This window comes from Microchirus variegatus (assembly GCF_963457635.1).
Source record: "Microchirus variegatus genome assembly, chromosome: 15".
Lineage (NCBI taxonomy): Eukaryota > Metazoa > Chordata > Actinopteri > Pleuronectiformes > Soleidae > Microchirus > Microchirus variegatus.
Genome location: NC_139816.1, coordinates 25,570,928 through 25,598,325, shown reverse-complemented (window position 1 = coordinate 25,598,325; position 27,398 = coordinate 25,570,928). Strand labels below are relative to the sequence as shown.

Genomic DNA, 27,398 nt, shown 5'->3' with positions numbered 1-27,398 from the left:
AGATTCTTTAGACTGGATGACAAAAGAAACCCTTAACGCTCTCTATGGTTAAGTCAAACCCACGTACACACAAACACATGTTTTGCTCAAAAACAAACTGACCTCACATATACAGGCTTCGAAAAACAAACACTTTGAACACTTGCTTGGGTGACAAAGAGATAATACTGAAATGTGTTTTTCAAGACAAACAAAAGGGAGAAAGTCAAACTTTTAAGTCCCCTGGCTCCTTGTAAACTGCAATTTAAATGTAATGCTAAACAGCTGAGGAGGCTGAGGTTCAAAAGGCTGGGGGAGCTGGTGCTGTTTTTTTTTTGTTTTTTTTTAATTCACTCCGGACTATCGTGTTCCGAGCACATAAAAAGGGGGAAAAGGCAACATTGTCCACAAACAACACTGATACGCCAAAGCAAAAACATCCCTTTTAGGTCATAGCATTCTTCCGTTAGAACAAATACAATCCTGAACCAATGAAGCGTGTCCGTGGATTTACGTACAACCGTGTCACTGCTTGGGTGAATGTGATTTCCTTTGGGTCCAGCTTGGCGTTTGTGCACGTTTCACAAAGCCACGATAAGAATGGATTCCTGAATGAAATCCAAGGCTGAGATGTGGGCAAGGTAGAGAATGTTGGCTGCTTATCGACCTACTGCTCACGTTTGAGCCACTTATCTACTGTATGTATCCAACAGTGCTGTCGAACTGCCAGAAACAAGAGGCTGACTGAGACAAAACAGTGTTCAGTTTACAGTCAAAATGAAGACTCCAGTCAAAACAAGAAAAGAGATTTAATACTGGGCATTTACTGACTGACTGTGAGCGTGTGTGTTATTTGAGTTTGTCAGTGCCTCAGATGGTGAGCTCATGCAGTCCTTAAGGCACAGAATGTTATGGTGCATTTCCATTCACAATCATGACTCTAAACTCTGTTAAATATGTCTTTCTTTCTCAAAGAGGCACCTCAGGATCTGCAAGTTTGCATTGACCACAGTCAGCAAGTTATTTGTCTTAATAAAAAAAAGGCACTTTGGCAAAATGCACATTTTGTTACATACAAAAGGAAGAAATAATAATAATAAAAAGAAAATCATTTAAAAAAATAACTTAACATTACAAAAGTGTCTTGTTGTAGGAAATATGGTAGCAAAACTATCACTTCAACACTTTAACCCAGCAAAGAAAAGGATGGTAAAGGCCTCTTTTGCATTTTTTTAAGACAACAATAACAACCAAAAAGAATGAAACTTTTCCTTTTTGTTCCGCATTTCCTTGCCTCAGACACCACCTTTTCTTCAACAAGAGTTCTCTACTCATGTCCGTGAGAGTTTATTTAGACTCTGGCGAGTTTGCTGACAGAAATGTTTGCTGGTTTGCATAGAGCGTCAGGAGGATGACGTCAGAGCTAATATTTCTGCATCAGTGGCACTTTAACAGTCTTAATCTCTGCTATATGGGAGGATTTCTGGATGATGCAGCTGGTGGTTCCAGAGACGCTGTCCTTCCCCTGCGCCATGTTGGTCAAGGCCATGGCGGCATTGATCTCCTTCCAGTACGTCTCGTCTTTGCCCTTCACCCTTTCCTTTTGCGCAGCTCCAACGCCATTGCTTCCACTGACGATCAGCACAACATGCAAACACGCACGCACAAAGAACAAAACACAGAGGAGCGAATTAGAATTCAAGTTCAGATTGTAATGACGGAAGCGGGGAAAGGTGATTACGTTTCAATCTGGACTGCAAGGTTAAAGAAAGTCCACTCACATGTCACATTTACTTGATCCATGGTCGGTGGTTTCTGAAAGCACAAGAAGAAAAAAAAGGGTTAATGTTGCAAAGTTCTTTGGGGTCAATTAGGATTTATTGAGATTTGGAAACATAGTGGCTCTGGAGTTACATATATGTGTGTGTGTGTGTGTGTGTGACCATGTTTTGTGTGAGGTCTGCATGTGTATGCCTCTTATTGTGCCAACGTGTTTTCTCTCTTTACTGAGATGCTGGTCAAAAATTAGATTTTGCATGAAGCCATCAAGACAAAAGGTGACGAATAGGATCAGGTTGAAAGATGCTTCTTATGACTCAGAGACTCCATTCTCTAATATTTTGTTGGAAAACAACTGGGCGACAGCCAATGTAATTGAGTTGTCTGAAGAAATCAAATTGAAAATGACTGAGCGTAAAAGATTGGAGTGGAAATGAAAAGGCAGCAAGTGAGTCAGTGAGAGAAAGATGGAGGCCTGCTCTCTCTCTGTTTCTCTCTATCTCATATGTAAAACATTAGCAGGGAATAGCAAAGTCATTAAACAATGAAACCAAACTTCTCTTCGGGGCAAACCGACTGTGTTTATTGCAGCATGCTGCTCAAACCACGAGATCGTACGCACATTTGTCTCTTTGGTCCAGCTCTGCAGGTTTAGCCCACCAGTGAATACAATGACACCAGCCTGATATTTTATGAGGCATTAAAAGAGAACAGAGCATCTGGATTTCCTTGCTGTACAGCCTCCAGGCGCACACTCTCAGTTGTCTAAACATACAGCTAAGAGCCTGTGAGCTGTTAAGAAGTTCAGGTACAGCTGACTTAACGACTTAAAGACGTTCATAAGAGGGAAGATTCTCTTTAAATCTCTGTTTAGCGCAAAGGTGTTCATTTTACCTACAGCTCCTTCGCACACTACTGAGTTCTTGCTCTCTTGCATGTGATATTTCTTCATCACATGTCCCATGAACACCCCCACGACAAAAAAAAAAAGCGATGTCCAAACCTGCAGCAGTCATTTTTTTAATATGCTGCCGACAACCGCAACACGACAGTCGACAGGCATTCCTGAAAATCTTCATCCTTCGACTGGCTGGAATTTCGCTTTCGTGATCGTTTGATGGGGACTGGGAAAGGTAGTACAAGGACACTGTTCTGGATTTAGCATTGTCACAGACAGACATACAGATGGAGTGCCAAAAAACTCTTAACTTCCCTGCCATCGCAGAAATCCTACGCTCGATTTCACTGTTCTGCGCTGTCACCTCTAACCTTGCCAAAGTCCTCCATGGACTTTCCAAAAATCTTGGATCCAGTGTGTTCAGACGTACAAGCTGCTATAAGCGCCTAATTATTCCCAACGCCTTGCTCTGTTCCTCTCTTGTTTTCCAAAAATCTTCCCATGTAGCATGAGCTACACTGACAACACCACGTTTGCAAGGCCCCCAGCTAATGTGAACCTGATTATGAAATTTCCTGTAGTTTTCCTGTTTCTCCTCTAATGGGTGTATTCCACAGAGAGAGATAGACTTTTGCTCAGCGCGGATTTCTGCTGTTGATCGTTCTTAGACAGAAGAACAGAGGAACGTCTATGCACGTGTGAGGGAGATGAGGACATGATAACCCAGAAGTACAAACCGTAGAGTGAGATTTTAGGTTTTAGAGTTACAACGAAATCATCACATTCTTGTCTGGCCACAATTCCCTGTTGTCCTCTCATTCCCTCGTTCTTTATCTTGCTTTATCAGCCAGTCGTTTTCCCTTCGCTGATATTCCTCGAGTCCTTCATCCTCTGCCTTCCACACGTTTAACTCTCACTGCAGCATTTCGCTGTAATACCTGCTGGTCCAGGCACTCGAGACTGACCATGCCCATGTAGCCCAGCCAAAACAAATGCAATGTTTCCCGTCTCTGTTTTAGTAAAGGGTGACTGTGCTATGTCAAGGAAAAAGCACTTCAGCCACATTTTCACATTTTCAAAAGCTGTTTTTGAAAGCCCTTGATTTTATCCAGCTCTTCTCAATCTCCTCCCCCCCCCCCCCCCCCCTTTCTCTGGATTCAAACCATTTGTCAGCCACTTGTAATTTCAGCCTAAATTGTAAATATCAGGAAGATACATGAAGACTGAATACATCCTCTCTGTGCTCTATCTCCATCTACTCGCTTGATTGTTGCCAGTATCCCAAAGCAGCTTGGTCCTGATTAAAAATATGCACTGTGCTCCACAATCACAGTACTGTAATTGCAGGCCAATTACGCTGTTTTCATGTGTTGTTTATGTTCCCTGAAGATATATTAGCTCACTGTTTACTGCTGCGGTGCCCATGTGCATGGATTGGTTGGTGACAGCGGCAAAAAAAGGTCAAACTCAGTGACATCAAAGGCAAACGTCTGTGAAGACGAGAGTGTCTTTTTTCGCGTGCTGTGAAGTCACTGTGGGCTGAGAAGTGCAGTGTGTGAGTCTTTCCATCCACAGCGTTAAGTGTTTCCAGTGTGTGTGAGGCAGCCACTGTCCAGATGCTGTGTTCAGAACATAAACGTGTTTACAATGTTTTTGAAAGCCCACTTGGAGAGGGTGTTATGGCAAAGGTTGACCCCCACCCCCAGGATCTGTAAATTCCAAAGCCCTGTGCCTAAAACATCTAAAACTTTGATTTTTAAAACAAGAGCAGTGCCAACCGCCGATAAATCACATAGGACTTTTTATTATTCTCTCATTCTTCTCTCCCTGTTTTTTCTTTACTACTTTTGCTACTGAAAACTAAGTCCTTATTGTTGTTGCCTTTGGGCTTCACCAACAGTTTTGCGGACCGCCCCCAGGGGGGGGAGAGCTAAGAAGTCTCATGGTTTTTGATATCGTGCTGGAAACCCAAAAATACTTCCTCACTAAGCATCGCCATGGATAATGGAGGGAGAGCGAAAAGAGGGCAAATAAAGACAAAAAATGAGAGAAAGCAAGCAGGGGCTGACAAATTAAAGAGGTTACACCTGTTAAGACGACTGCGGAGGAGGCTGGTTGAGTATCATCATTACCATCTGGTGCTGTTGTTAGCAACATACAACAATAAACAAGGCCGGCCGTACCGCACACAGCATGGGCTGGGCTGAATTAGCAGACAAATAAACACACACTTGCTCATTTTATATGAGATTTACATTTCAGGTTTTTAGGTGGTGGTTTTATCAGAAGTAACTCATAGGGTCAAAGCTAATGGTCACCCCAGATTGTTCCCATGACAATAAAAGGCAACAGGTGAACGGATTGAGGACATTTTTTAAGAAAATAGTTTGACAGTTTTGGGGTATATTTGCTTTCTTTCTGGGAGTTAAATGAGAAAAATACCACTGCCATGCCTGTGTATTTACAGTGCGGCGAGTCAATTAGCTTAGCATAGCATGAAGACGAGAAGCAGGAGCAAACAGTCTCGCTCACTTAAGCTAAACAATACTCTGACCAGCACCTCTACAATTTGAGGTTGAGGTTTTCAGGGAGTCATGAACTGAAACTATTTCATGACAACTAGCACACAACGTCCTGTAACAAACATAAACACACACACACACAACTTGCCCATTTCACATTTTGGTCGGTATACAATTAAAATAATATGTTATGAGTTTTAGAGGTTTGTGTTAGCATATTTTTAAATTGTGGAGAGGAACTGGGTAGTTGTTTCCTCCTGCATTGAGTTACTATGCTAAACCATATGTGGTCCGTCACTTAGCTCTGTAGGTATCGTTCACACAGAGACAACTCGATGGAAGTGGCATTGATCTTCTCAGAGGAGAAAATGAATACGCAGAATTCCCAAAAGTGGGGAAAACTGGTGTGAAAATGAATCCTTGGGAATAGAGTTTAACTTAAAAAGGGGGTCTGCTTACTTGCTTTTTCCAGAGCTTTACAACGTTAGGAACATTCGTTATCATGTGACCAAAGTTTTATACCGAGGTTGGGAGAGGACGACTGCAAAACTCTGAGTTGATGACAACCATTAAATGCGGGTGAAAGTTCCAATACTTTTGCTCCAGGGGAAATTTTGGAGATACCATGACCTGGATGATTTATATGAGTACAGAAGAAAAAATATTTAGGAATAAGTTGAGTTACAGTTATGGGTATATAAGTAGGAACATATGGCTTTCTTAATGGTTATTGACTCAATTATGTATGCCATATGGATTACTTATAAGTCTTTATTAATAGCTTATGGGTCGCCAGGTTGTGAAAAATCAATGTATTGCATTTTTGACAGTAAGTCAGTGGTAGAGCAATTTGTCTTTCAACTGGAAGGTTGTTGGTTTGATTCCTGGCTCCGCTCGTGTCCATGTTATTGTTGACGGCAACGTGTGAATGGGTATGAAAGATGTGCTGTATGCATGTGTGAGTGAATGGGATGTGAATGGGTGAATGGTCAATACTGTAGTGTAAATCAGCTTTGAGTCAAGATTAGAAAAACAGTTTATAAATACTAAAAAAAAAAGCTGTGAAGCATCATTAATGAATGTTACTCATGATTTATGTCACTGCAGAGGGTGTGATGACAGCGTTGCCATTATTCATCAGTGGAAGAGACTGAAAGTTGGACACAAACACAAACACAGATTTTACACTCATCTGTAAAAGTAAGGAAATGATCTAAGCTGATTTCTTTTTTAAGCACCTGATGAGAACCAGAGTGGTGCTGCAGACTTGACAATCTGTTCATCACTGACCCACATAGCCGGTGTACAGGTCAGGATGAGAACACATCAGCTTGTCATCATGCTGTTGTGTAACACTGCCGGTCAAGGTCTGAGGATGAGTCAGGAGTTACTGTCACCACGGATGAATCACAATTCTCATAGTCGTGCTTTACCTCCAAAAAAAAGGAACGCCTGCATCATTAACCTTATACTGGATCTAAAGTTTATTCACATTACTGAGTGTGCAGACATGCAACTGCATTGACCAGTCAGCCAAATCTTTTGACCATAAAGAAAAAGAGCAGCGCTTCAGGCAAAATACGGTGACGCTCATTGACGCTATCTGTGGTTTGACACCAACACAAGCCACAACCTTGAGCACGAGACGTGATACAGAGAGTTCACTCTCGCATTTGGACTTCCACGGCTATCTTTTATATGTTTCTTTAGAGATCTGTGATTCCTATGATGTCGAGAAGGGTCTGTAAATGAAGTTAGAGATGCCTTGGCACTCTGCTACCTTGCCTTTCTGCCAATGCTACTTTTATATCACCCCTCCCAGCCATTTCTCTCTCCCCCTCTCTGTCTCTCTCTCTCTCTCTCTCTCTCTCTCTCTCTCTCTCTACGGGTGGTGAAAAAGTCTGAGACTCCAAAGAACCAAACTGTCAATTCCATTCACTTTGCCAAAGACATCATACCCGACGTGGATTTAATGCCTTCTCCGTTTGCTCCAACAACGCCTGCATCACTTAAAAAATATTGAATAATTTGCTCTTACACTGTTAAGTAGAACAAACACTCAGTAACACAAACAGACAGATACTGAGCCACTGCCCAAAAACAAAAAAAGAGCTGCTGCTTTTCTTTTTCTGTGTTGCTCTTTTTCCGTGTCTGTGTGGCAGATGACACACTGGTGTGGCTGCGGTCGGGACAGATAACCAAGATCCAGCATTGAGGATTGCCTTGTGTGTTCTCGCTGGATGGAGAAATAATAACAGTGTTTGAGATGTTTAAATGCTGCCAGGTTGTCATTGTGTTTATGAGTGCCAGTAAACAGAGTGTAATCAGGGCCCCAGTAAATCAGCCAAAATGGGAAGAGCGTCTCGACAGAGGAGTAAATATGTTGTCATGGCAAGTGTGTGAGCGAGTGTCTTCTTAATGTGCTGTTTGGATGTGTATGTGGACTGCTGTGGTGTCCTGGACAAACAAACAAACAGAGAAGAAAAAAAGATTTGTTGAATCTCATCAGCAAACGTTCAGGGTTTTTTGCGACAGACAATCACAGGAAAATAAACCTAACAAAACCAGGCTCTTATCACTGCTGTGACACAACAGAACACACTCATCTCCTCCAACAGATGAAGGGCTGTTGTTTGTGGTGCACAAACAAACACATCGGGGGAAAAGAAGCAGAAAAAAAACAACATTATTTGGATTTTTTTCAAGCACCCAAAAATATACTTTTTTTGGGAGCTGGAGGCCAAATGATACGTTTGTGCTGCACTCACTGCATCATTATGTTGCAATTTTCTTCTCGGTGGTGGGTTGAACTGCCCTCTCACACTCTTGGGGGATTTCTGCATATGTGCATACATGAGTACATGTGTGTGTGCGAGCATGCATGCATATGTGACTGTGTGTTCTGAGTCCCTTCTAGGTCACACCTCTGCTCTCTCATTAAACTTCACCCACGCGCTCTGCTCTCCTCTATCCCGTGGGAACACAATGGAAGACTATTGTTCTAGACGCGGCTCGGTTTTTAAAATGGAAACAATTTGTGTTTTACACAGTCCGGGGCAGCACAGCTCGGTTTCCCTGACTAGGCAGACTGTGCTTTCTGTAGCTGATGTGTGCGTGCTGTTGATTTAAAAGCGATCAGATTGAGAGGGCTCGTTATTCTGCACTTTTCCACGTCTATCTATGGGAGTTGCACATAAACAGTGTCTGCCTTAACACTTCTCGGCAGCATGACGGTTAGAATGAACGCTGTCTCAGTCTGCTGGTGTCTCCTCTGTTTACCTCACACCCAACCTCTACGCAGTGGTCGCAAGCCAACATCCCATCTTCCAGAGATTCACCAGTAGGGTTTTTTTTTTTCCTCATTTCTTAACTCTGTGTCTTTTTTATCCATCTTTCCATTCACATGAAACTGCACCACAGCTTAATGCCAGGATTATCCCACACTTCTGCCAACTCCCTGTCATTCCCACTGCTGGACCAGACACACCCTGAAGGACACTTCACAACTTCTGATGACTCTCATCATGGAGAGAAAGTGCAATAAATGACTTAAGTATATAATATTGTTGGCTGGTAGTTCAATTATCTATTCGGTCATCTGGTATATTGTTGCAGAGATCAAACAAAAATATATTCAAGAAATCTCCTGCCACCGAATGGGTTCTTTTCTCATGACAAGTTTAAGTTTGTACCAAACATAACAGACCTGCTTTTGTACACAAAGAATGAGAGCTTTTTATTCCAATGAGAGCGAGACGTCTTTCAACTGTTAAGGTTCTCCTTAAAGCTTTTCCCCAGTGAGTGGATGTCTAACGACATGTGATAGAAAAAGTGCTGCATATACTGTAGAAGCGCTGAATGAATGGGTGTGAAGGGGTGAATGGCAAAAACTGTTTTGTAGAGCAGCTTTGAGAGGTCATCAAGATTTGAAAAGCACGATCTACAATTCACTAGCACCACCCAACATCCATGTCCTCACTTTAAATTGACCTTAAAATGTCACTTAACCCAAAAGTACGATACAACTGTTAACCTTACCTTAGTGGTATATAACCATAAAGATACTTTTTCATTTTTTATATCTGCTTGAGGTCACTTCAGCCTAAAAACAATGAAATTACATTTTAATTTAAATACATGCCCATGTAGCCACTATCTGTCTCTGCATGATGTAACACAACAGGAATGTTGGTTTATAAAGCACTGGTTATAATGAAAGACACTGTATAGAGTTACAAAATGGGTGTATGTGGCAATATTGTCAGAACAAAAATGCTGCACAAATTTGTTCCTAATGCAAATCAAACATTTCATATTGCTGCAGTTTCATATTAAAAGTAGTAAGACTTTCATTACCTAGTGCAAAGAGCTGTTTGTCATTGAGCTCAGTGCCGCATGAGTTCTTTATTAAAGTGATTTTGTTTGTTTTGCTGCCTGCAGATTCTGTTACCATCCGTAAGTACAGGGGTCGCCATGTCAACCAGGACTGAATCCTCGAAAACTGTTGGACTCTCTGCAGTAAGCAGTGAGGTATCTGGATTATCCAACATGACAGGGACACTGATGTTGATCTTTTTAAAGGAAATGTTTTACTAACCTGAGGAGCATGAATAGTCTCATCATTGTCAAAGCACTGGCAGATGATTCAGTGAGAGTTGCTGAAATGAAAACTATCTCAAAAACAGCATTACATTTTAGTTCTGAGGGAATTTTACCTTCATTGTGGTTTTATTGTTATTGTCTCACTGAATCTGTTCAGTTCTGTGCCAAAAATATCCACTTTACACAGTGATGCCTGGCAAACTGCCTTCACTCATATTTGTGATTGTTCTCCCTATCTTTGTGTGAAGAACATTTTATTTCTTCTAATTGCCATAATCTCTTAGTCACTGCTACCATGCTGTCTTTCTTCTCCCAAAAGGCCACAGCTGAAAAAAAAAAACCCTTGTGATCTTGATGGAACAAGTATCTCCCTCTCCTCTCATCATCCATTCCACACTGTTTCTAAAGCCCAACCTGAATTCAGTGAGTCTTGGCAATATATGCCGCCTTGGAACAACATCCCCAACATCCTCCTCTCCCTCTGTCTTCCCTTTCTACTTTCCTATGAGACTGTGGAAAGAGCAAGTTGTAGCCAGATCATCCACATCTTTGGATTCCACTGCTCAGCCATCACAATTCGGGAGGGGCTCGTCGTCTTTGAGCGGCCGTGCGTCGAGCATTGTCCTTTCTGTTGCTCTGCAGCCTCAACCACTCGTCAGTCAGCAAACATGACTTCATTATCTTAAATCATCCTCAACAGCCACCAGCTCTCAACAATGCTGCTGTATAAATCATCACAGCTGGGTTACTTTTTTGGAGAGGAAACAAGCGAGACAATCATGGTAAAAGAAATCCACTTAATTATATTCTGTTGGTCAAAAATCTATAAAAAAAAACAACCACGACAAATATCTATTTTTATCACAAATGAAAATCACACGTCTTTCTAAGTTTCTACCCCAAGAAAAGAAATCCAAACATTCTTTTACTTTTCCAGTTTCAATGACTTTTCTTCCATTCACCTAGATGACTGCAGTGCCACTGAAATCTCCAGGATTCAATAACTGTCTGGCGCTCACTGTCTCCGTATATAAAAGCTCCTCTGGGTCTTGCTGCTGCTGCCGAAGGCTGCTGTTTTCACTGAATATATTTCTGAGACGTGTTTGTTAAATGACACCTGAGTAAGAAATACGTTTTACTGTAGAAGAAAAAGGGGTGCATTTGCTGCTTCTGTGTGCCCCGGGCTTAGATGTGTGTTGAAGGGAACTGCAACACACAGTAGAACATTTTGGCATAGTCGCACGTATAAATTCTAAATTTAGCCATGCCAGACATTCATGTTCCTCACAGGAGGAATTGTAGTGTTGTGAACTCTCAACTGTGTTCAGTACTTTGGATTAGAACCAAAACACCAGCAAAACTAATGGCTGCAGGTCCTTAAGGCATATTTATGCAAATGAGATATGTATTTGAATGTTGCACGCACTCAAATTTTCTAATGTTGTGGACATTTGCAAAGTGACTGGACTAAAACATACTCTCCATGTTGCTTCGTTGTTTTTTTAAATTACAGATTGCTTGCAGTGCTAAGTAGAACCATATAAGATTCATCAGCTTGTCCTCATAGGAGAACCATTTCGGAGGGTTCCACCAAGAACCCTTTTAAAATCCCTTATTCGGGAAAGGCTTTTTCAGAAGCAAATGGTTCCAGGTAGAATCTCAGCCCTGGTAGAAGGACCCTTTTGGAACCCTTATTTCTAAGAATGTGGGTAGTACAGAGATGACAGTAGCTCATTAACACCACGTTGAAGGTTGTGTGAGGTGTGACAGAAAATACCCACAGATGTGCTGTATGCAAGGTGTGAATGGCACAACTGCAGTGTTAGTGATCAAGCCTAAAAAAGCACAATATAAATACGGACCATTTACCATTACCAATTACTCAAACTGTGAGTATGAGTTTTGTCACAGTTATTAAATGTTGCATAATCCTTTTTGATCAAATCATCATGAATTCAGTCTAGAAATATTATCTTAATTTCATCTATGAAAGTAGTGGATAAAATAAAATCCATGGAAACTTGCTAGCAACCTCTGACTTGCTTTTTTGTAATCTGTACTTTTCCCCATTAATGAAGACACTGGCAAGTGCTCACCATCAGGCTACTGTGCTGCTCAGCTGCTAACAGAGTCCATAAAGGGGAGAACCTGAGGAAAACCTACCACTGTCAACCTCGTGTATATTGTCTGACCAAGATCTCCCGGTCTCCGTCCGCAGAGACGCTGGGAGTTATTTGGCGTATAATGATCTATATGATATCGGACGGGGCGAAATCTGAGTACTGAGCAAGAAGAAAAACATTCAGCCAGATTCCTGCCATTTAATATCCCATTAAAGGGTAATTTGGCATGAAACCCCTGGCATGTGTGATGGAATTCTACAGCTCCTTGTGTTCAATGAAATTCCCCACAGTCCTTTGCCTGTAGGTGTGTGTGCGCATGTGGGTGTTGATACTGGATGTGTGCGCTTGTACGAGGCCCCGTGAATGATACATTGAGTGTGTGGGTGCATGTACGAGTGTGTGTGGGTATGTGAATGTGTGCGTCCTTTCAAGCCAGCAGAAGTTTAGTTTTCCACTGGGGTAAATCTACACTCTCCATCTCCTGCCACGTCTGACTGCCCTCTGTAGTCACAGATAACACTGTGGGCTCAGGCCACCGAAACAACAGCCAACTGGACCCGCTAATGGACTTTTGGCCAATAGCGTGATGGTTGCCAGGCACGCCACTTCTGCTTTAACCAATCACAAGCCTTTTTTCAGACAGGAATTCGGCAAAAGAACGTGCCAAGAGACAATGCTCAGGCTCTTTCAAGTACAAAATCCTTTTCCTCCTTGCTGCCTGAATGTCAGACATTTTGTCACTGTCAAAAGGAAACTACTGGGAGCTTAGGTCTTATTTATTCTTCCTTTTTTTCCCCTTTGTATAGCTACCTGATGTAAGTATAGATTTGTGTGAAGTCTGCAGCTCAAGAAAGATTTTTCTCATGTTACAAAAACGCAATAAAACAATTTGTAAAGAGCAATGTGTTCACTACAAAAATATCTGTGGTGTGCGGGCCCACAAGAGAAAAAGAAGAGAGGAAATGATGCAAACTCAAGCTTAAAATCATTTCTCCCTCTTCCATTTGCTGTGTCTGTGGCGGCGAGATCAGACGTGGAACTCAAATCTCTTCGTTTCATTTCCTCAGCTGGGTGATCAGAGCACAGGCAGGTGTTCGATCCCATGAGTCAACGCTGCATCAGAGAAATTTCCATAAGCCGACTCAAAAGCTTCTCTCGCATGTAACAAAGTAACACTTCTGTAAAGGTGCCAGAGCCTGAGAAACCCAAGAGTAGAGTCTGTCAGTGCCAAGAAATGATATTAACCATAGAGATAAAATTGTTGTTTTCTAATAAAACAGCAGGCTGGCCCGGTGAATTAATCCTTTTTCTGAGATTTTTCTTATTAAAATTTGGTCGAAATGGTGTTCTAAGTCTCTCATGATCTCTTTCTGTGAGTCTCAGCAGGTGTGTCGCTGTGAAAAAGCCTCAGGTCACAGAGTTTTACGTTTTTTGATCACACATACACACACACACACACACTACTCTCCATCACGCTTAGATAATACGAAACACATTTGTCCACTAGAGTGCTTTGAATGACTCACAATAAAACGTCCCCACACAAAGCCCACACACCCCTCAGTTTCTCCATCACACTACACCTTCAGATCTGCCTCGTCCAGGCACAGAACACACTCCTCATGAAGTGAAACCATCAGTTATGAAGTCGCTCTGAACAAAGGACCAATGTTCTCGAACAGGGAAGACGAAGCTGACCCTGACTGTTCACAGTCCAGACGAGCTGAGAAGCATCGGAGCCAACAGAGAACATCAGAATAAGTCAGATCACGGCAGGCGTTTTCAGCTGTTTTTGTTTGAAATAAATATGAACGTTGCTAATAGCTTACATAAAAATATATTTTACATTTCTGGTTTCAGAGATTAGATTTTAAACTGCAAAAAAAAGAGAGAAGATGTTTGTACTTAAATAAAGTATATACCACAAGTACCTCATTCTTATTTCCATTTAGAGATTTTAATCTCTTCCCATTTGTATTATGTTACTCACAAAACCAATATAAAAACAGGCAGAGAGAGAATAATTAAAACAGCAGCCTTTACTTAATCAAAGAAAGGCTTCATCTTGCTCTGGACAGTGTTTTTCATTCTGTCGTGGAGTAGAACAACCTCAAAAATGTCAGCTCTGTGGACCATCTGTGATAATATTATCTGCAATAGGAATATAATGCAAAGGTGATGGGCGAGTTTGAGTTTACATTTTAATGCCTTTGGAGGCGAGAGTCATTAATCATGATGTGCCAAGAAGATAATTAGACACTGGTCTGTGCAAGTTCACGTTTCTTTTTTAAATGTTCTGACTGCATCCTTTTATGTATCTCACATACCCTGTATCTGCTGACACACAAACACACACAAACGCACACACACACACACACACACACACACACACACACACACACACACACACACACACACACACACACACACACATACACACACAGCCTGGTCCTGGACCTCATGGCAGGATCAAAGACATGCCAAACAGTAGTCTGAAAGTGAGCGTGCTCCATATGACTGTGTTCTGTCTGGGTCAGAGGAGCCGACCGGGGGGAATTTTTTTCTTTGCTCAGATGGAGAAACGGCCAGTGTGCTTACGTGAGAGTGTGTGAGTGACAATACACAAGTTGGTGTTGATGCAGTGTGTGGTTTTTTTTTCTGTCTCCATTTCAGTTGTGACAAGAGACATAAAACAAAGCTCCCATTAAAAAAAAAAAAGAGGAGAGAACAGTGTAATAGAGCAGCATTACTGTGATGCAAAAGACAGGGAGGAAATAATGAACCCGCTGAAGGAATTAAAACAAAATGTGCAGATGGTGGGGACAAAAAAAAGAACTAAAATGAAGGATGATGTGTGTGTGTGTGTGTGTGAGGGATACTCTTAAAGGGAAAGAATGCAAGAAATGTGGCTCCTTACCAGCCCGATAAACAAAGTTCGCCTCAGCCTCAGAAGAGGAAGGTGAGAGCAGCTCGTCGTCGTACTCGTTGGAGCTGAAGGAGCCGGAGTGGTTCCTCTTGCGAGCGTCCATGACGGCGTTGGCCACCATGACGTGGCGCAGGGAGTCGTTCAGGTAGCGGTGCAACAGGCTGCTCTTGTACTTAGGCGGAGACACGTAGTCGTCGGCTAGCGAGGCGGCTTCGGCTGCCGAGCGCAGTCCTGGACCCATGCCCATTCCCATTCCCATGCCCATGCCCATGCCCATTCCCATTCCCATTCCCATTCCCATTCCCATGCCCATTCCCATTCCCATGCCCATGGCCACCATGGAGGAGCTCTCCTTTTTGATGACACTCTGGTACATGGGCTTGGAAAGCTCCTCTGGGCCATTCTGTGTCCTCTGAGGGTTGTCACCGTCTAAATCATTGAGAGACAAAATCAGAAGAAAAATAATATCAGAATTGTTTGAGGATGAAGTGCAAAAATATACTGTATCATTCATAATGTACATGTGCAGTATTAACATATGTGATCTACACTGCACTACACAGAGCAATGTGCAATCTGACTGGCAGTTTTGCTCTATATTTCTTTGTGTATGTTCTATTACTATGTCTGCAATCTGTGACATTTACATGTGAAGGTCGACCCATATGTGTTTTTCTATGGCCGATGCTGTTTTTCTGATACATATCTTTAGCTAATTTAATTTTCTTCCCACAATCTGATAAAATATAACTGTTTAATGATGACAAATAATACAAATAAATGCTTTACCGGTTATTAAATAACTCCAATGGTCTGCTTTTCCAAACTACATTTTATGTCTGCACTACATTGCAATTATATATAAGTATTTTCAATAAAAAATAATGAACAGGATGAAAAAATAAAGTTTGAGTGACTGTTTCAGAGAACAAAAAATTGTAATAACTGCTTAATATAAATTATTTAAACATGGAAAATATCAGCCCCGTCCCTGTTTTCAAATACAATGAATGATACATTCAGAATATTTTTACTCATTCTCTCTTAAAAAACATTTTCCTTTTCCCTTTATTCATGAAGTCATTTATTTCGTTCACCTGTACGTCAAATGTAACACACATTAAGCACACACATTCATACCAAACCCATTTACAGGATGGGAATTTGAAATTGAGAATTAAGAAAAGGAAAGTTCTCTGGTATTTGAGGTTGATAGATTTAAAAATCCCCAGGTTGTGAGTAACAGGTTGTGTGAACTACGTGAATGGAGAGAGCTCAAGAATGAATCACATTTTCTTCTGTACTGACCTCATTATAGTGATTTAAGAAAATATTTATTTGATGTAATTTCTGATCACAATCCAGGAATGTTCTGGTGCGCTGATGACAGGGTGGAATGGCTGTCTAATTTAATGCTTATAGGTCGTCTGCTTTTGTTTCTAAATCTTGGAAAAAACATCAGGATCGTTGGTCTGTTGACAATTTTGTTGACAATATGGTGTCTAGTGAGCCTGTTGTGACTCGGCACATAAATGATGACCCAATAACAAAAAAATCAGCAATATGTAAGTCATTTATCTAGTTTTTTTTTTGCATTAAAAGCTGCACACATTTGGGCATTTATCTAAAATGAAAGGTTTTATTTAGACTTTGATTTCTCTCGTGTAGTTTTAATGCTAAAGACGGGCATCTCTGGTGTGGCTCTGTAAATTAGAGAGTTATGATTTTTCTTACTGATAGCTTTACTATACATTTTGCATTTTGCATTAGGACTCATGCTCAGTACAAACTCCATTCTCAATTTCACATAACGCAATGAAGATATGAAACATTTTCAATTCAATTTTCAAAAACTTTGCCAATCGGCCTCACTGATCCAGCAATCACACACATTTTCCTGAAAAAAACGCTCATCTAATTCCAAGAAATTGTTAACGGCCCATGTTCATCCGATCTAAGTCAGAATGAGGTGATTTCAATGTAATCTTGAATCTAAGTGTCAGGCGCTCCTGCCCACTTGTTGGCATCATGTCAAGAACAGAGAGCCTATCCGAGACTTCCTCTCCATCAAAAGCATGTTGCGTCTCTATTCCCCTGTAGGAATAAATAATTTCCAAGGTGCTCTGAGACTTAGGAGATTGAATTAAAGCATGAGTCCCGATGAAAGCAAAGGGGAGGAAGATAAAACAGTGTGCAGAAAAAACAGATCTCCTGGCAGGAGTGAAATCAGGGAGAAGTTCACTGTCGATACTGTCCCTGCCAAGAGTGTAATTTTGTAATTTGGGCAGGTTGAACATTTGATTCTGTCTGGGCCAAATGAAAATTATAGCTCCCACATATCAGAAACACATGGAGGTTGTGTACTTGCGCTCCTTCCCCTGAATTGCCTGAGGTGGGATTGAGCAAACGCCCCGCATATCCTCCGAAACCGCATAAGCAATAATATATTTGTCGTCATAATCCCATGACAAGGTCCTTATACATCAAAGTCTGGCATCTTTTTAAATAAAATGTGTGCCAATATGTCCTCTCCACATCCTTTGCAGAAAACATTTCCTCAGTTAGACTGTAGCTACAAAACAGAAAAGGTGAACCATCTCAGGGTAGTAAGAGGAATGTATATCGGTCATCGGGGTCAGGTCTAGCCCCATAAATAGCCTCTGGAACAAAAGCATAGGCATAAAAAACATAATGGAGGGCCTTTTAGCTGCTGGATCAGAAGTAGGAGAAGGCTGCGGGGAGCTTCATAACCATAATGTGACAGGGAGAAGAGTCAGAGAGATATACAGAGCCTCTGGAGGTACAGTGGCCTGTGGCGGACACAATGCAAACACCATGCACACATTCCTCTGTCAGCCGCACGCTCAGCCTGTCCTCCTCAGAAATTGAATTAGAGATCACTGACACCACAGCCCTCTTCATTTCTGCTCACTCGTTCCCTGTGTGCAGTATGTGTGTTTTATTGAACTTTTTTTTTTTTTTTTTTTTTATGTTTCCTGACCATGTTTTCTGTGCTGTCAGTGAGCAGAAAATGGCCTTCGCTCCGTTGAAAAACAGCATGTGCAGTAAATACACGGCTGACGGGAGAGAAGCACTCATTTCCAATTGTAGGCTGGGAGACAGAGGTTGGCTCAGCGGGGTGTCTTAATGACAGCGTGTTGCAGCCCGCTGGCCTTGGCGTCTCTCGGCTGGGTCACACACTCGCCATTTATACACACCCCGAACATGACTCTGCATAGCATCAGCCCGCTTTAGGTTGGGCACAGCAGGAGACAGTGTGGCCTTTGGCCTCAATTCACGTTATAATGCTAGATTTAAATTTCGGGGACACTGGAAGGATGATGTAAGGAGCTTTTCCTGGTCACTGTGCGCAAAGGGTATCAGGTTCGCAACAGAGGACGGGGCCAATTTATAAAAGACATTATGATGTGACGTCTGTGAAATGATTAAATTGATGGATCGAGCAGTTGCACAAATGGAAACGTTTTCCACCTAATTTTAATAGAACACACAGCTGCCTATGTTAAAATCTTGCCAATCAAACAAATTAAATGTTTTTTTTTTTTGGTTTTTTTTTATTTGACATTGCAGAATATTATTGTAGCTTTTGTTTTCATGGTGTAATATCAATACTAGAGAACTGGAGAATAACTGTGGGATAGAGGTTAAGGGTTACAGACAAAATTCTGATTCTGATAACTAACATACTGGATTAACAACTATTGGGCCCTAAAGTAAAAAACAATAACCCATATATGTGTGTGTGTGTGTGTGTGTGTGTACAGTACAAATTAAACATCTGATTGGTGTATCTTTGATTGATTGATATTTAAATTGTAACGTTATAGTTTATACCTGTAGCTATAACTCACTTTATTTCAATTAACTTACATTTCTAATGGTACACTACAAGATAAAATAATTCTTATCATGTTCTGTGAGACTATTTCAATGTTTTAAAAATGTTTAGAGCAAGAATTTGTTCATATCTCTGGTTTTAATAGGAATATTCCAATTCGATTGTTCCTTGTTTTTAACAACATCTGGATACTCGAAGGTGATTTTTAGATGGACATTTTGCTTTGGACATAATTTGTATGATATTGTAATCTTCTTAATCTTTAAATGTCAGTTAGTTTAGCTCACGATATGGCTTCCTGGGCAGCCCGTGGCCAAGTGGAAAGGAAACTTGGCTTGTAACAGGAAGGTTGTCTGTTTGAGTCCCCGCCAGGTTAAAGGCTGCGGTACCCCTGAGCAAGCTACCCGATCTCCATCGCACATTGTCAATCTGACACTCTAAATTGAGCCCTGTGGGCTGCGTCAGGGAGGGCATCCGGCATAATCTCAGCCAAATGTTTGCAGATCATCCACTGTGACGACCCCGAGACAGAGAGACGCAAATTTATATGGCTTGCTATTGTATTAAGGTAATGGTATTTGTGTTAGAAAATCATGGATGGGGCAATTAGAAAACAGTACAATTTGTCTAATGATTTGTGACTTAAATAATCTTGCACTAGTTTATTTGATTCCAGGCTTAATTTGTTAATGATTCCTCCAAGCACTGTATTAATCCATACATTATTTTCATGATTTCCAAATATAATGTATTTCATTTAACTGAGTAAAAAAAAAAAAAAAGAGCTTTTGTGAGTGTGTGTGCACAAGAGAGGAGAGAGCTGTGTAACATTATCTCTGCTGGTAAAACTATCTGACAGAACACTCCAGCAGTTTGTTCTTGCACTTTCATAAAGTCGGGGCACTCAGATGAGACATTACACAATGGATGTTCAAAGCTGCACTGACTTTTAATCTCCACCATGAGCCTTAAAAAAAAAGCTGGAACCTCGAAATCTCATAACGCAACTCAATCGTATCTCCCATCAGACCCTTGTGATGACGTCATCTCGCCTGTTTCCTCAGACTTCACAAATATCTCAGAGAGCCACAGGGCATTGATATTATATTGAAGGTTTTTTTTTTTTTAATTGTGCACAACTCCATGTGAGTAAAGTGTTAGAGAATCTGCTGCTGCTGTAATATCCTGCAGCAAACCGCAGCGCTGTATGTTCAAGTCCTGAGAACAATCCATAACATTTCATTCTCCCACTGTTACATAAATGTTAAACTCTCCCAGCCTCATGAAACATATTGCTTTCTGTTTAAGTGCATGTTAGCAGGGCACCACCATCATAACACAAGCCCAGGAACTATATTATAGGATATTAAAATAGGAAACGTGAGATCAAAACCAGTTATTCATATTCCATGATTATTGCCTTGCATCCATGACTTTGTCCTAAAATCATGGATTACAGTCATACAGCATATGACTGGTCGGTCAAGAGGTGCAATTTGCCGTCCTCTGTGTGTTTGGCAAAATCTTTAACAACTTTTCTAAAGCACAGTCATTGTGTTTTTCATCTTTTTGCGTCAAAAACTCAAAATATCATCTGCACTAAGCATCTAAAATGAATGAATTGAGTTTTTTTTTAAAGTTTTCTCAAACTTTACACCTTGGTGTTTGTGGTCAAAAACAACTGACATTGGAAATGAATGGGTGCGACTATATATATATTATCTACACAATGAAATGAGGTGATGATTTATGGTCTTTGTGTCATAATCCAGTGTAAGGGAGGATTTAAAAGAGCACGAGAGAAAAGCTGGAGCAACCTCCTTCCGTACCTTCAGAGCAGCTGTCATCACTGCTGATGCTGAGCCTCTCTGCGTTGCCCTGAACGTATTTGTTGTAGAGTTTAATCCTGAGCGCCCAGCTCAGGTCTGGCTGCCTCACCGTGTTCTTCAGTCGCCTCCTGGCATTAGCGAACCAGTTGGAGACCTGCAAGAAAGACAGCGAGGGACCAAGAAGGGGAGTAGGAACACACAGCAAAATACGAACAAGTTATTGTTTTGATTCCAAACATCCTGACATCCATATGAAAACAAAGACTTCACTTGATGAAAAGGGTCTGCTGTCTCCCTGCCATCAGACTCATCCAGAAAACCAAGAGCGACCGAAGCAAAAGACAGAACCAGAGTCAGGTTGCTTTGAAACAGAGCTTTCAGAAACAACCCAGGCGCTCCAGAGAGACACCTCGGCATGCATCTTCTCTGTATCAACACCATTCAGAAACCTTTAGCACGCGCCAACTGCCAAATGGCCAGCAAATGCAACATTTCATTAACTAATGTTCCGATCAAGGCGTACGTCCCCTCCATGCTTATTTTGGACTCCCTCGAATAATACATTTTTTCCAACAATGTCTTCAGGATGCAATAAAAAAGACACTTGAGCTGGCACTCTTCTTTTCACTGGGAAGGGAGGCCATTAGATGTTATACTAGAATAACTTTTCATGCTCAATAGATTTCAAGCAGCTTATGAAGGGGCTGAGACAGGGGCCTTATGCTAGAGTACTTATTCTTCTGATCCCCTCTTTCAGTATCTTGTTTCTCGTTAACTAGGACCATCCCACATCCATTTGTCACGAGCCCAGCACTGTGGCACTCCACAGGGAAGGCGGCATCCAGTACATGTGGCTTGGCCGGAGGGGAGGCGAGGTGAGACGAGGCGAGGCATGGCATGGCACGGCTCTGCTAATGGGGACGGGAGGAAAGATGGTCTGTCAGCGGGGGTGAGAAAAAACAGAAGGGAGGGAGGAGGGGGATGACGGCACACTCGCGCTGATGACACCAACAAAGAAGGAGGGACAGTGCCGCCAAAGCAGCTCCTTCGACCATGGCCTGGATGCACTGTGCAAACCATAGAGGAGACGGCATGTAGGTATGGCCACAGACTTCAGCTGGCACTGGCTTTTTAGAGCAGACTTTAAAGAATTTGCAACAATTGCATGGAAAATGAGAGCTGTTCTGTTGAAACATGATGGATTTAGATGCTTGAAACACCTGGAGACAGGTGGGAGTTTGAAGGGAAACCTGAACATAAAGTGATGCTTTCTACATTACTGCAGGAAACAACAGAGGTGAATTTGGACCAAATCATGGAAGAACTGGAAAGTTATTGTGCAGAGATTCTTGTTGCCAATTGATGATATGTTTTTAAGCGGATGTGTTTTCTTTCCTGATTCTGATATGTATAGAAAGTATTTGATCAAAACTATTTTGACTCTGAATTTTCTGTCGATCACTCACTGGATGAATTAATCAGCTCAGCATTGCATATTTAAAGAAAGAATTAGGGGATAATGTAAATAACTTCCTTGTAAAAACTCCACAAATCTCTTGAAGGACCTCTTTTATGTTGGAAAATGTGATGAAAATTAATTTACTTTCATGTCATCACTCTCACTCAATTTCACAAAATCTTCCACTGACCTTTAACACTGCTGCTGCTATTTGGGTGTCAGCTCAAATGCATGCGTGTTTGAGATTGTGTGTGTGTGTGTGTGTGGTGTGTTCACAGCACGGCATCCCACTGTCCAACACAAAGCATTCCTCTGCACTCTGCTCGCGCTCACCAAAACAAACAGGCCTCCTAAATGAGAACCAGATTAAGCGTCGTGGCCGTCGGCCCGAAAAAGCTGCTGCAGACGTTCTGAGGCCAAATCACTGACCTTGTCAGCCAGATGATACTGTACATACACAGCTGGACACTCCAGACACCAAATACACTCAATATTCAACACTGGTTTTTCCTCTAAGTGGTCAGTTGCTTAAGTCTAGTGATCCTCTATGCACTTGTACTATCAGTAGAGGGTGCAATAGAACTTTAAAATATAAAATATCCCTTGTATATCTGCAGTGTAGTATAAACTGCAGATCAGTTCTTCCCAAAATGTGAATCAAGACCTTTTAGGGTCTCGTGAGAAATGTAAGGCTTTACAAGACAAATAAAATAAGAAAAAAGTAAGAAAATGAATGTCTAATGCACAAAATTGTTAACATATTTGTTGGTTTCTTTAAGAAATTGGGGATAATTTAAACAAACGACTAAATGTATTAAAGAAACTGAGCACGCTAAGTGGACATGATTTTTAATTCCAGAAAGTTTTTTCATGTAATTGTTAAATCACAAATGAGCAAAGACAACCGTGTTACTTGTCATATTTGAAAATAAACACAGCCTGATTTTTATACGACAAAGCCACAGGGGATTTCCAGTTTGTGGGTTGGGACTATAAAAGGATGTAAACAAAATCCTACGAGGTCATTAGATACTAAACTGAAAGTCAACATATTAGATTATTTAGTTGTGCTGTGTTCACTTCATTCAAACTGACAGATTCACAGCCACAGTCGTACAGTATACGACTACAAATTCTATTTATGACTCCGAGCTTCGCATTGCTATGAAATAACAAAAGAGCGAACATGACTGCCAACTGTCGTGTTTCGAAGAAATGCAGCATTACAAATTCACCGCTGCATGAGGGCTGTAAAATAAACAGTTCAAGATGTACAAACACTTTTTTCCCCCAGAGCCCCCTGATTACAAATGCAACTTAAAATCCAGCTTTTCAGACCTAATTAGAGACACACTCAACCACAGAAATCACATCTAACTTTTCCCCTCACCAATAACACTCATAAATACACCATAAACTCACTCACTCACTTTTCTTTTTACTTAATCAGCATCGCTCTTTTATTATTATGAGCAGCTGTAACAGCGTCTATACGACAATAGACTCACCTGGACCAGGGTCATTTGTGAGCCGAGGGCCAGCAGGATTTTCTCTGTCTTGGTGGGGTAGGGGTTGTCTCTGTGCTTGTAGAGCCACTGCTTCAGTGGCCGTGCCATATCCTGAAGGGCCTGGCGTTTGTGTCGTACTTTGCCACCGCTGGGACGACCTCTGTGAAAAAAAAAAAAAAAGGATCTTTAGCTATCAGATATCAGATGATAGATTAAATACTGGATATGCCTGGATATGGTCCTCTTTTCTAATAGAAATCACCCATTCTGACTTTTGTAAAGAAATGATTTCTCCTTTTATTTTTTACAAATTAAAGTAACATCCAAATGTCTCAAACTCATAAAAAAACAATCATGTTGTTTATTGAAGTGAACCAAACAATGTAGCACAGCTGCAAGTGGTCGGCATGTTGTCTAAATTAGCTTGTCATGACACATAAAGTGAACACTCCACATACAGTATGCAATTTTCTCAGCCAAGGCATTGCAAATTAAGCTTAGACATGTTGGATTACAGGAGAGAGAGGAAACACAGAGTCAGATATAGAGAGAGAGAAAGAGAAATGGCCGCATGCAGTTTACTTTTCATTGCGTGTCCCACAAACCACCAACACGTTGCAGTGAGACAAACAAAAAACATTTCTGCTCCGGCGCACTTTTTTTTTTTCCAGATTAAATGTTATACACGCAGAAGAAGTGGATCAAGAACAATGTATCTGGGTCAAGATCACAGCCAAGCCTTCACAGAGGGGAATAACAAAAACACTGAAATTATACTTCTGGCTTTCCCTTACAGAAAAGAGCTACGACACATGTCCAGAAGAGAGGATGCTGTAAAAACATTACATTAGGTTAAGGCCACAGTGGAGTGGAGAGTCAAATAAAAACCCTGTCTGAGAGACAGACACCTCAGTGTTTTTACTACCAGCTCTTAGAGGAACGCTGGACTGTCGTGGTATTACACATAATAAAACACCACGAAATATCCTTAAAGTCATTACTGACAAAGTCCATGATTATCGGAAGGAATATTTAACGATTTGTTTTCCCTGCAGTGCATTTGAAGCAGTCTGTGAAGTCTTGCAAAGGACTCAGCCTCACCTGTGGCTCCAGGTTTTATGAACCTGTAGATGTCACTATGGTGCTGTGCTCAGATTCTCCTTTTATCTAAAGCTCCACTGTCTGCAGATGCAACATATTTTAGTCTAACCTCAAGTCTGCCTGAGGTCCATGTTCTACAAATATTTTCCTTGTAATCTAGATCGGCATGAACATCCTAAAGGACATTTACTCCGTGTTCCACAGCTTTGGATTTAAAACACACAAACACACTCACCTCTCTGTAATAAATGAATGCTCTTCATTAGCCTCTGTGTTTCCTCTGAGGTCACACTGAGCCAAGTTATTTCCTCTTAATGCGTGCTCCAATCGTTTCATATGTTTGTCCAATTAACTTTCAAACAACATAATAATAATATAGGGACATGATCTTCTCTACATTCACTACCTGTCACACAAAAAAAACTTAATAAAACACATATTTTACATACTTATGTGTTCGACTAGACCACACAGAGAGCAGCAGGATGAATTTTCTCTATTGGAAACAGATGGAAACCTCTATAAGACGCTACTGAACAAGGTTGACCACTTGTTAATTTTAACGATCAGGTTAACTTCCCTGTTACATCAGAGCTTATGGAAGTGAAGGATCACGAAAAATAAAACAGACCTAACACCAAATTGGTGTTTCAGACATGAGAAGCTATTCAGTGGGGATATTTTACATGTGCGTAAAAATGTGGCTTTGTGCGTAAAGGCGCATACACATCAAATATTTGAGCTGAAATCTCAATAAATGATTAGGTCTAATAGCTCAAGCAGAATCGTGCCCATACATTTTTGTAGGGCTTTGGCCCAAGGAGTAAAGCTTTGTATCAGCTTAATATTTTCTTAATCAAATTTAATGACACGTTAAACGTGGAGAGACAATCGGACTTCTCATATCTAAATCATCATTATCTCACTGCATTAACTGCTGAGTGATACAACTGTGAAATAGCGGTATTCCTCATGGCGCTTCCGGAACTCCAGTTAATCCACATGTTAACACAAGCCACACATGCTGAGCCGCAGCGTCAAACACGTACGGCACAATGCTCCACATACCCGCTCCGCCTGTGCCTCATGGCCTGGTTGTCTCGCATGGCCTGGTTACTGGACAGCAGGTCTGGATGTTGCCCGTCGATGACTTCTAGATAATTTCTGCTGCTCATCTCCACCTCCTTCGCCTTCTCCTCGAACAGGACCTGACCGCTCAGCTTGTTAAACACGATGGTGTTCATCTTTGGCCAGATAGTCGTCCGATTTGTCTGATGCGTAAACATATAAAAAATCTAAATAAGGGGGGGGGGGGAAAGTCTCTCCTTGGATTTGTCACAACGCCCCAGTGTCTCTCCTGTGGAAGTGAGAATAACGGACACAAACATGAGTATATGCACCCTAACAGCCAAAAACAATATCTCATGACAGCATAATACAAACGTTTCATATCCTACTGTGACACATTCAGTGTGATCACCCCTCACTATGTGCCTGCTCACCGCATTAAACAGCCCGCAGACTCACTCCATCACAGAGGAGCGTGCGTAAAAGCGCTTATAATGCATCGGTATAATGTGGCAAAATATTTACATCTGCGATTCCAACGCAATAAAATATCAGAACTTTTAAACCAAATCAAAAACCAAATGAAAGGAGTTTCTATATGTTATGAATCTAGAGTGGACATTCAGTCCATTGATAGAAAGTCATTTGGGGTTAAATAGATTAAACTTTCGTCGTGCGCAACAGAAGTCCATTCACAATTTAGACCATTTATTCCCATATTCCACCCTAAACCGGATTATCCTCTGCACAAGTGACGGCATTCCACTTAATTATCATTAGTACAGTTTCACTTTATTTTCTGGTCAGAGAAGATACTGGATTATAATCTGTAGAGTAAAGAGTACGTGGTTTGGACAGCAAACACTTGACATGGATGAAAGAAAAAAAAAAGTCAGGCGTGAATATCTCTGCCTTTCCTCCAGTGCACTGCGGTGAGTTCGCGCATCGCTATCAACTCTGGATGGTTTGTTTTGGGTCTGCGCTCTTCCTGTTTTTTAATGCACAACAAACACGCGTGCATGAGCAGGAACATGTGCCACTGTGTGTTTTCTTTTTCCTTTTTCTCTAAATGTAGAATATTTTATATGTCACGGCGCAGAGCAGTGGTGAGGTGTCATCAGCTGCAGCCTGGTGCCAAAATATCAACACTCGTGAGTGAAGTGAAGTGAAATTAACTAACTAACAAACTGTTAAAAAATCTAATACATTACATTAATGTGTGTCATAAGAAATAAAGTCATAAAGACGCAGATAAGTCAGATGTGTCCATTCAAAGTTGAGAAAACAGACTTCAAATCGTCTACATCCCTGCTCCAAACTTTACAAACATGGAAATAAAGAGCTAATATAACATTTATGAAGCTGTGTGTTGGTCAGTTACCTGTCCCGGGGCCCTCCTGTGTCTCTCTGCTGTGTACAACAATAATCCTGTTTCCAGTCGCCCATTCCCTGCTCACATGTTCATGTCCTGAGATCCTGAGCTCAAACCACACGGACCGCCGTCTCCTCCTCCGCTTTATTCAGCGGCCTGCGCTGCGCCGCCCGGGACTCTGAATATTTCACCCTGCTCATGTTTCCTCGTACACAGCCCGAGCCTGCGAACATACTGTTGATGGTTTACGCCGATTCTGGGGCCGAGGCCAGCACTGGAGTGGAGAGAGAGAGGGAGAGAGAGAGGGAGAGAGGGAGCGAGAGAGGGAGAGAGGGAGGGCATCGCGCTAAAGCGAGGAGGCTGTCTGGATTAG

At 41.4% G+C, this 27,398-nt stretch overlaps 1 protein-coding gene across 1 annotated transcript; it reads right to left on the bottom strand.

Moving 5' to 3' along the window:
• Nucleotides 1-1,402: 1,402 nt before the first annotated feature.
• Nucleotides 1,403-27,258, bottom strand: LOC310937558 (homeobox protein Mohawk-like; the record flags this gene model as incomplete). Its single annotated transcript, XM_083901841.1, is given in 10 exon segments — nt 1,403-1,610; nt 1,761-1,794; nt 14,821-15,258; nt 20,518-20,671; nt 23,485-23,644; nt 25,654-25,880; nt 25,884-25,942; nt 27,035-27,173; nt 27,177-27,185; nt 27,187-27,258. Coding segments are annotated over 10 exon segments (1,500 nt in total).
• Nucleotides 27,259-27,398: the final 140 nt, after the last annotated feature.